The sequence below is a fragment of the Rosa chinensis genome, chromosome 4 (assembly GCF_002994745.2).
Source record: "Rosa chinensis cultivar Old Blush chromosome 4, RchiOBHm-V2, whole genome shotgun sequence".
Classification (NCBI taxonomy): Eukaryota; Viridiplantae; Streptophyta; class Magnoliopsida; order Rosales; family Rosaceae; genus Rosa; species Rosa chinensis.
In genome coordinates this window covers 37,236,556-37,247,927 of record NC_037091.1, presented here as the reverse complement: position 1 = coordinate 37,247,927, position 11,372 = coordinate 37,236,556, and the positions used below count along the sequence as shown (strand labels likewise).

Below are 11,372 nucleotides of genomic sequence, written 5' to 3'. Positions count from 1 at the left end.
TCTCCTCCTCACGTGGGTGGCAGTCGAGGTCATATTCTCCTCCTCGCACAATCTATGTGTGAGTGAAAGTTGAGGTTATTAGTTCTCCTCCTCGCACAATCTATGTGTGAGTGGCAGTTGAGGTTAGGTAGAGCCTGGGAGGCTCCATTTCCCGTATGGTGATATTTCTTCCCCATATCCTATCATTACTTGACTAGCGGGGCCTAGTCTGATTTCCGTTTAACCAGCGGGGCTGGTCTTATTCTGTTGGGTATTGGAGTTTCTATCCTTCCTTTCAGTTGTTTGGGACTAGCGGGGCTAGTCGGTTTTCTTGAGCGGAACTCCTTTTGTTTTGTTTTCCTAAATCAGTGCATGCATCGGGAGATTTTTTAATAAATTAAATGTGGGAAAGTATAAAATCTCTTTTGTCTAAAATTGCTTATTTTTGTCCACTCACACTAACGTGTTTTCAATACTTTCCCCTGGGCCCTTCGGTTTCAAATGCCCAGTTTGCAGGTGAATTAGTGAGGTCGGGCGTACACGGAGTTGAGGCATAGTCAACAGCATGGCTTCCGCGTTTGCCTTTGAGTTAGATTGTCCTTATTTACCTTTCTATTAGAATTGCTCTGATTACCTATGTGATTTATGTTTTTCAAGTTGAGGTTTGTGTTTTGTGAATTGGAGATTGATGTTGAGTTGGGGAGCAGGGTGGCTCCAGAAGTATAAGGATGATTTGATTTAGAAGTGTAAATGCTTTCTACAGGTTTTGGGTAGCCCATTTTAGGGGAAGTTCCGCCAAATTTTTGGTAGAATTTCTTCTAAGGTGGGCCCCGCAGGGCCACTTCGGATTTCAGGGTGAAATCCGGGGCGGGTCCTGTCACAGGTAATCTTCTATCCATTTTGATCCAAGCTCTATGCATTCTAAGACAAGTAATGAACAGACTAATTATTAGTAATAACAAGACCAACTCTAACACTTAGTAGTAAGGGGACCAGTTTATGCTGTGGAGTTATAACTATTTTACTCTTTCATTTGACCAAGTTTTGAATGATTATAATCTATTACATATATGTGAGAAAACAACATATATGAAATCTGATACCAATTTTTCACTCCCCAAACCTGGGGGTGTGAGACTTAAGGGGTTCTCAAGTAAGAGAAATTTAGAAAAAGACCAAATTTGACACAATTAAAGTGTAACCTTAAGGCAGCAACAGTTCAGCTTTGGGGATTTGTGAAAAATTCATTTGTACAGCAATGAATTTGAAATTTTCCAGAATGAAATAAGACCTAACAAGGTACAACATATTAAAATTTCAAGCAAATTGGAGTTCGGGAAGTAAGGAAAAAGATGGATGCAAGTAGACTGAACTGTCAGTCTTTAGGAAAATATTGCAGCAGCAAAGTCAACTTAGAAAATCCACCAAAAATTCATTTTAACACCAATTGACAAGAAATAAATTTTGAAACAATTATTGGAATGTCTAGTTCTTAATATATAAAGACCAGAAGTTAAATGATTCAAATAGAAGTTCAAATCCCAGCAGAAAGTCAGAGGGTACACTAAAAATTCTGGAACTTTGCCAAAAGCAGACCAGACTTAAAAGAAACATCACTGAAGATTCATTATACATCAGAATAAGGTGAAACTTTCTAGATCATTTTTTAACTAGAAGAACAGAAACATATCAAAATTTCACGACATTTGGAGATCATTAAGTAGGTCAACACAAGGCTCAAAGTTAACAGATCAGCAACTTTCTCAGAAAATTCAGCAAAGCTGTTTTAACCACAATATGAAGTTTTGATTTTAAAGTTGGTTTGTTTTAAGAGAAAACAAGAGAAAACAAGAGAGTCACAACAAAAAGAACTAGCTTACAAGCCAAAAGAATAGCTACTACATTGGAGAGTAAACAAGGGAATACAAAGAGGATACAAGAAGCATTACAACCCCATTTGGCTTTTCATATCCTAGGTAGTAACTAAACTAAACCAGATACAATCTGGTTAGATGCATAAGTACATTGAAATTCAAGTAAGGCAAAAATAAGGGATGAAATATCAACTATGTACAATCATATATCAAATTCCTCTAATATTAAAGCCTATAAGCCAATCATCTAAACTGTATATATAGTATATTGAATTAGCATACCTTTCCAATCGATCCAATCAAAGTTTCCTCCAGAAAATTTTATGGAAAGATTCTCGTAATCTAAATCAAGCATCTCTGAATGCCACCGACCTGCTATCATAAGCAGCAATACTAATCATAATCTTACTATATGACATTCAAGAACAATAAGGCCATAAACAAGCGTGCATAACTTATCTATTTACAAAAATAATTGTAAAATTTACATGTATGGAGGAAGTTACAAGAATTTATCTTTCACAAATAGTTACTTTCTTTTTTGGGAAAAAGCAATTCAAAACCTTTTCTATAATGTCATGTGTTCTGAAAACTTGATGAGTCAAGGTAGTTACACGTTGCAATTAATCAACAAAAGACTTGCTTCCTCTCTTCTTTATTTTTGGCCAAAAGCTAGCTCAAATTTTCAGTATCCTAGCATGAAATTTTGACTTAAAAACACAACAAGACCTGAGAGTGCATTCTTATTTCCCATATTTCATAAACCCTACTTCTTTAGTCATATACAAAGTAGTTGGGACATTCATAGAGAAAAAAAAAAAAAAACAAATCCCATACTCCATAAGAAATATAAGAGCCAGCAGCTTAGCCAGGCTTACAGCAATAAAAAGAAAAGCATGAAGAAAACACTCCTACCTCTTTCAACATACTATTTGGGCCATCGCACAGGAGATGCACAGTACATAAAATGAAAGCGTCTTCCTCACTACTAGAATTATGGCCCCAGACATCGGTCAAAAACCGATGAGAAACAAAAACCCAACCGATGTCTTTGTGGGTGATGAGAAAGATCCGGAAAATGCAGACATCGGTTTTTAGCCGATGTCTAATATTCGGGTAGACATCGGTTCCTTATAATAAACCGATGTAAATAGGTTTAAATGATAACAAACTTGCATGCTTTACTATTGTTAAACCCACATTTTATTGTATTTAAAGCTTAAAGAAATATAGATTATATAACACAAGTTTGAGTTTTAACATCGTTATTGATTTAAGAACCGATGAGTAATACTGTTACAGACATCGGTTTTCATTTCGGAACTGATGTCTGGCACTCGGTAGTATATCGTTTCTGACAATGAACCGATGTGTGGATATGTTAGTAACATCGGTGTTCATTTCGGAACTGATGTCTGGCACTCGGTAGTATATCGTTTCTGACAATGAACCGATGTCTGGATAGTTTAGTAACATCGGTTTTCCTTTCGGAACTGATGTCTGGGACTCAGTAGTATATCGTTTCTGACAATGAACCGATGTCTGGATGTTTTAGTAACATCGGTTTTCATTTCGGAACTGATGTGTGGCACTCGGTAGTATATCGTTTCTGATAATGAACCGATGTCTGGATATTTTAGTAACATCAGTTTTCATTTCAGAACTGATGTCTGGCACTCGGTAGTATATCGTTTTTAACAATGAACCGATGTCTGGATATATTAGTAACATCGATTTTCATTTTGGAACTGATGTATCTGTATTACTGGACATCAGTTTTTATGGCTAAAACTGATTTCAACTTTATATCTAAACATCACATTCTATAAAGAGGATTCTGTCCACAAAATAGAACTGTGATTATAAATTGCAAATTGGGATATTATATCCGACATTCATCATCCTTAACAGTTTACAAAATGGGCAAAATAAAACCCCAATTTATGCACCTATATACTACAACGCTAGCCTAGCAATTAGTATTCATGTTTGTTCATAATTGCTACAAAAAAGTTAATTGAAAGCTAGCCTAACTCAAAATCAAGAAACTGGTCAGAACCTACAGCAGAGTCTGTAAGTAGTCGGCTACTTCAATACGGACCTCATCAAGTTGTTGTTGGGTATACCATTTCCGATCCTTTACCGCCCACTACAAATATGTATAACAATGTAAGTCATGACAGCACCACACAAAGCAGCAGAAGAAATTGACCGACTCGTTAACTGAAGTTTTAAAATCTAGAATTCCAATCCTTAGCAGCAAAAACATAAACTTGATTGCAGAAAGTGAGACAAACATAGTAATAGCAATCTTCAATTATATAACAAATCAGCAGCTAGCTAGAAGCTAAAGCCTGAACAAGATAAACAAAAGCATAAATGTATCTAGATAAACTTCCAAAAGGCCAAGTGTACAATATCCGAAATGAATTACGTATGTGTCTTCTAGGTTGATGAAAGAATGGCTAATATTTATCACAACTCCCAATCATTTAAGTGTCATCAAATGTTCAATCGTTTTTCTGCATGTTAGATGTTGATTTACTTCCTTTCCTTTTTATATGATATAATTCCTGGTTACCTTCTCATTTGCCTAATTAAGAACAGCATTTCATGCGCAGATGTCTATGTGCTTTCTATTCACATTCATATAATGTGTTAGTTGCAATATTGGAATCACAGTCCTTAATAAACGAAAGAGTTAAAAGATTCAGATTTTAAATTAATTCATTTGACCAGAAACTACTTACCTGTTGTAAGCCAAAAGGACCCAAAGGCCTTCGCCCATCCTCAATATCATCCCAAAAGCTTTGATCTTCGGAAAGCCACAAGATGACAGTTTCTGTTAGTCTCATAAATAACAATGTAGAAATTAATCTCTCAATTGGCAAACCCAAACTAAAACATCATATAAGTACAAGCAAAGCACAAAAACAGATGCCTGATCAATCAAGACTTTGCTTAACAGAATCAGGATGTAAATAAAGAGACAAAAAGCTGAACAGATCATTCACCACACTAAAACCAACTACCAAATCATTTTCCACAATCCATACCACACATGGGAAGACCTTGAAGTTAAAATATACATGATCTACTTCTAGTTCAGGTAGCTTATATTCAGATATCATTATTAGTGTGTGAAATAAAGAACCAAAAAAATCATAATATGCCAAAAAATAACATTTACAGTACGGTAACATTAGTTCCCAAAATCTATAAAGGATAATTGCTTGCATACCGCACTTTTTTCTTTTTTATGGCAGATATGATGAGTTGCAATGTTAGTTTTCATTACATCCAGGATCTCTTATACATTGAAATTACTTCAGAATATCTTCTCCCTTCAACTCAGTGACAATTCACTTCCATGAGCGAATAAGGAATTGAGTGCACTGCACTTTATAATGAAAAAAGAAATTATCAGATGAACTCCAAACCTCTCTTTCTGGGGTTTGCCCACTGAAAAAGGACGTGGCAGCCCCTGTCAATGCCACAGCAACTACAGCACCAACAAGACCAATCCCAGCCCACAAAAGCCACCCTCTCGGTAGACTGAAAGGTTCCCTCCAATCTGCAACAGTACAAGCTAATACAATCTGCAACAGTACAAGCTAATATTAACTCAAAGGATCACATTCTCCAGGCTTAACAAACCCAATCTTGCAAAAAGGAGCTCTAAAGTTTAACTTCTGCAATTATTAGTAATGCTCTGCATACAAAACATCTTGAAATATATACCAAGTTACAAAGGACTAGTACCATAGCGATAAATATCTTGAGGCAGCGGTTGGAATTTGCCGGCAACGGTATACAGAACTCCATGTATGGCTGTAGTCGTAACACTAACCAAACAAGAACAGAACCAATTAGACCCTTAGGAATTTCTAAATACACAAAGTAAACCCCGAACTGTATGTGAAATAAGCATTTTGCTTGAAGCCAGATAAAAAGACCAAAAATTTGAAGTATGAACATAGACACAGCATACATGTCACCATTGCTTGAATTTCAACAAAAAAAGAATTTTAAATAAAACTAAAAATGTGATATGCATACCCTCTCACAGCCAATCTTGCATGTACTCTCTCATTTGAAAGTTCTGAGAGATCACTCTCCATGTCAAAGTGATTTTCCCCAGAATCTGGAAACTGTAGGAATGCATTCCATGTCAGATGACTAGATGAGTAGGATAGTACGTGCATGCATGAAATTAGCAACAGGGAATTTATCCTTCAGACAATTGTCGACATACTAGCTGTTTCTTACTATTTGCCTCATCCAAAATTCATATCTTGCCCTCTGGTTTTGACACAATGATCTAAAGTCATCGGTCAAATGATGTTCAGCTATCTGTCCTGTCCACCAAAGTCACCACAGCAGCAAGAAACGACTCAAAGTTGTTCCCGGAAACCTATATCTGCCAACCAGAGAAAGTTAAGATATCAACAGGCTTCAAAACACAAAACAGGAACTAATTTGTACAAATCAAATGTTTGTGCAAAGATCAACTATACAAACTCATCCACTGAGGAATGTAGACCTAATGTGGGGCTATCATACTTCTATAGAAACTTACCAACATAACCGCATATCCTTTTCAAACTAGATACTGTATTGGATTTCATTTTATGCTTTTTTCGTTTCACTTGCTCAGTGACTAATATGAGTACATGCTGTGGTGGTGAAAGCTTACCTTTATATCCTCTTGTTAATGCTATAGATCAGTGATGTTGCCACTTGACTGAGGTTCGTACAATAATTATTCTAGATGTGTATATTCGTGTATACTTTTTTTTAAGCCCTAGCTTTTGACTATTTAATGAGGGAATAACAGGTTGTGAAGAACAGATAGAGACATCCCCAATACAAAAAGGGAAGTTTGATTGATTTTTAATCTTTAATAAAACACCTAATTGTAATACATAGGTATTATGTCATTGCAAATTAATGACCAGTCCTTTGCCAAAAAAAATGAGTTCTTGGAGAGAAAAGTATAAAGAAATTACCAACTAAGAAAATTCCTCCCAATAAAAGCAAGATTGGAGTCGAGAGAAGAGATTAGAGTCCACCTCATCATGTTCCTTCTTTGCCATCTGAACCAAATTTTGAAGCTGCTTTTAACAACTCAAACCCTCGAAGCTGCAATTTAAATGTCTTTTAAGTCAGATGACTAATTAATCAACATAGCATGAATTTAGGAACAGCAATGGAGCACATACTGCCTGTTTCTAACCCGTAATATTAAGCTCATCCAAAATGTAATTTCTTGCTCTCAGGTTTTGACACAATGATTTGTAATCATCAGTCAAATGATGCTCAGCTGCCCAGTCCTCCAAGGCTTTTCTGCCAGGAACAACCACAGCAACAAGAAATGACTCAAAGCCGTTCCCATAAACCCATATCTGCTGACCAGATGAAAGTTAAGATGTAAAGATATCCATCCGTAGCTTCAGATAACATGAAAGAAGGGTAGAGGACACAACCACAAAATTCAAATGTAGCACAAAGACGAACACAAACTAATTTATTATAGAATACAGAAGTTAGTGACATACCGATGTGACAAGGGGGCATTGCAAGTATTTGCTTTCAACGCTTTCCACAGCAACATATTCACCACGAGACAGTTTAAATACTTCCTTTTTCCTGTCTATAACTTTCATTGCTCCATTAGGCTGCCATTCTCCCATATCACCTGTGATCCATCCACTCAAAATGAATCATCAACAAAAATTTTGAAGGCGCCCTCTTGAAAAGAAACCAAAAGATTGAGCATCAACCAGGAAAGTACCTCATTTCTAGTATTGTACACATTTACCTGTACGGTACCACCCTTCAATCTACGATCTTCCTCTGCAGATTGACAGCCAACATGTGCAAGAACTAAAATCAAACACAATCAACATGCACCAGCTCAAAATACCACACATTTAAGCCATTCAAAGACAAACCCAACTCAAATACACAAGAATTAAACAAAAAAGACTGAACTTTAGATCAAAACCGGACAGAAAATCAGTACTGGTGGTAACGAAGAGAAGAGAGAGAGAGAGAGAGGACCTACGAGACTAGACGTTGGAGAATGACAAGCTCAGGTCGGCTAATAAGCTCGAGGTCAGATCGGAGCTCAAGCTCGAGGTCTGGAAAACTAGATCGGGGACTCGGGGTCAGAGAGCGAGGTCGGGGACTCGGGGTCAGGTTGGAGGCGGCTCCAGTAGGCTTAGGTTGGAGAATGAGGTCGGGAGTCGACGCAGGTCAGCTTGGAGAAGGAGATCGGGAGTCGATGCAGGTCAGCTTGGAGAAGGAGGTCTGGAGTCGATCGTTATCTAGGGTTCGAAATTTTAGAGAAAGCGGAAAAAATACTAAGTGTTGGGGGGAAATGAAATTTTAGTCCCCGCGTTCTCAAATTTTTTAAAGTTAGTCCCTCCGCATTTTTAAAAAATTTTCCAACAAAACCTTTCTCATCGTTTCAGTTAGTGACTGATGTCTATAATAACAATAGAAATCGGTTTTTTCACAAACTGATGTTAGAACGATTTTTAACATCAGGTGCAATGCTGACCGATTTAATAGTGGCGATGTCTAATGACATTATTCTAGTAGTGCCTGAGTATGTATCTGCAATCTGATTTTACACCTCAATCAAATTCCAAAAAAGGTACCTATGTAACAAAATAACAAAATTCATACCTTACACAAAACTCCATGCTGAATATGTACTTTAAATCAAAGAACCCCATTAGAACTGCACAAAATAACAAATCCCTAAACTCTATTCCATAAGATTGTTATCTTATGACTAACATTGAAACTGAAATATTGTCCCAAAAGCAGTGAATTAACGCGATGATTGTCAATTTTCTAAATGGATCATCTTAGAATAGAAGAAGAAAAGAACATGTCTTTAGCTGCCATATATCCATGAGAAGAGAAGACTTACCAAGACGCAAGTTCAAAATTGATCTCACAAACTATTTCATCTTTCTAAGCGTGTTCACCAGTTCACCAGTTATCAAGAATCAAGTCATCTCTAGATATTAATTGCAGAGTCAATATCAATTCCCAAACAAACAGAACAGTAATGAATATAACAAAACCTAAAATGAAGATGGAGAAAAGTAAAGAAGAACTCAAAATACCCAATCCAAATCATGAATAAATTCAAGAGATAAACAAACCAGAAAGGGATTCAAAGCAATTACTTATACAAAAATAAATAAAAATAATAAAAAAGAGAGAAATTGGGAACTCGATACCTTGTGAGAACTTTGCGTACTCAAAGCGGAGGTAACCCGGAGGCTTGGCAATAGTAGAACCACTTAATAACAGCGGAAGAAGACTATGAAAAAGATGACGACATCGGTGATGGTTGGATAATGGGTGTTCGAATGATCAGAGAGGAACACAAGTTTTTTTCTTTTTTGCGCACAAATATGAATATGAGGTTTGATAGAGTGAATAGGATTAGAGGGAAAGTGAATTTGCCATATGGGTACAAATCTCGAGGGTTGTAGAGAGAAGATCTGGGGATACTCAAAAATTGTAGAGGGAAACTTTTGATGAACAGGGAAGATTTGGCGCTTTGGAGGTGGTAGAGGTTTTTGTTTCTTCAATCGGTGTGTGATTTGGGGATAGGGAAAAATTCATCAACGGTGTTTGGACACTTAAGGGACTTTCAGAATGATACCTGAACTTACAAAGTTATCAATGTGATACCTTGACTCATTTTTTCGTATCAATGTCGTACCTATGACCAATTTCCGTAACGGCTCCGTGACGGAAATTGGCCGTAGGTATCACCTTGATACGAAAAAATGAGTCCAGGTATCACATTGATAACTTTGTAAGTTCATGTATCATTTTGAAAGTCCCTTAAGTGTCCAGACACCGTTGGTGAATTTTTCCCAATTTTGCACGTGAGTCACGTAATGAAGACAAAATGACCGATTTACCCTCAAATTCTTTTTTTCTTTTCTTTTCTTTTTTTCTTTATTCTTCCTTCTTTCTTTCTTTCTTTCTTTCTTTCTTTCTTCTTCTTTTCTGGTTTCTTCTTCCCCTGATTTGAATCATCAAGATTCAAATCATCTTGCTCGTCCGATTCCCACCGCCGCTGCGTCTCAATCCACCTTCATGCACCACAGATGTTTCTGGTTCCCCCAACTTCAAATCCTATAGCAAATTGAAATTGTGCATTGAGGCTTCACCGCACACTCCGAGTTCATCCCCGCCGCCCGTCGCCAATGACTTGACCACAACAACCTCCACCACCGCACAACAACGTCATCCTCCACTGCTTCTCGATTGGGTTTGGGGATAAGGACTGCTTCTTCCTCCACCGCCAGCGAAATCGTGGAGGCTCAAGGCCACATTCTAAGGGCCACCGGCCGGAAGGACAGCCACAGCAAGGTTTGCACCACCAAAGGCCCCAGGGATCGCAGTATCAGGCTCATCGGCCACACCGCCATTCAATTCTACGACATGCAGGACCGGCTTGGATACGACTAGCCTAGCAAGGTCGTCGATTGGCCACGCAGGACACACAGAACGTGAGCCTCAATTTCTCGATGGTGGAGGCTCCGAGTCCTTTGTTTACTAATCGGCAAGGCACAATGGTGGGTAGCAGCGGAGTGGCGAAGCTGGTGAATAAGAACAGCTCGAATTTTCTGCAGCTGTGGATGGTGTTAAGGCCGAAGTTGTTAATCTTTGTCTGCCTAAAATTGCCTCTGATCGAAGTTGGGCTAGAGGACGAAGTTGTCGGCTAAACCGATGAAGTTGCAGGTAAGGATGGTATGGAGGTGGTGTTGCATGTCAGGAAGAAGGAGAGGATGGAGGGGTGTGATTGGAGCTGTGATTTGAGAGTGCAGGGCTGGCGGGGTCTGAGTTTCTGATCAATGGTGTATAAAAGGGGGTCGGAGGAGAAAACGAGAGTGGTGGTGGTCAAGTCATTGGCAGCGGCGGCGGGGATGAACTCCGAGTGAACGGTGAAGCCTCAATCGGTAATTTCAATTTGCTATAGGATTTGAAGTTGAGGGAACCAGAAACATCTGTGGTGCATGAAGGTGGATTGAGACGCAGCGGCGGTGTTTGATCGGCGATCGGCGGTGGGAATCGGACGAGCAAGATGATTTGAATCTTGATGATTCAAATCAGGGGAAGAAGAAACCAGAAAAGAAGAAGAAGAAGAAAGAAAGAAAGAAAGAAGAATAAAGAAAAAAATAAAAGAAAAGAAAGAAAGAATTTGAGGGTAAATCGGTCATTTTGTCTTCATTAAGTGACTCACATGCAAAATTGGGAAAAATTCACCAACGGTGTCTGGACACTTAGGGACTTTCAGAATGATACCTGAACTTACAAAGTTATCAATGTGATACCTGGACTCATTTTTTCGTATCAATGTGATACCTACGGCCAATTTCCGTCACGGAGCCGTTACGGAAATTGGTCATAGGTACGATGTTGATACGAAAAAATGAGTCCAGGTATCACATTGATAACTTTCTAAGTTCAGGTATCATT

General features: G+C 38.1%; 1 protein-coding gene across 2 annotated transcripts; it reads right to left on the bottom strand.

The window, feature by feature from the left end:
- Positions 1-3,977: 3,977 nt before the first annotated feature.
- LOC121052908 lies at positions 3,978-5,693 on the bottom strand. Of its 2 annotated transcripts, none has more exons than XM_040518936.1 (4): positions 5,616-5,693; positions 5,294-5,452; positions 4,604-4,695; positions 3,978-4,002 (listed from the first exon to the last, which is right to left on the bottom strand). In XM_040518936.1, the coding sequence occupies exons 1-4, from the start codon at positions 5,676-5,678 to the stop codon at positions 3,993-3,995; spliced, it is 324 nt and encodes a 107-aa protein (XP_040374870.1). In that variant the 5' UTR covers positions 5,679-5,693; the 3' UTR covers positions 3,978-3,992. The 2 variants fall into 2 exon arrangements, with proteins under 2 accessions (XP_040374870.1, XP_040374871.1); XM_040518937.1 differs by having other exon boundaries at positions 4,604-4,668.
- Positions 5,694-11,372: the final 5,679 nt, after the last annotated feature.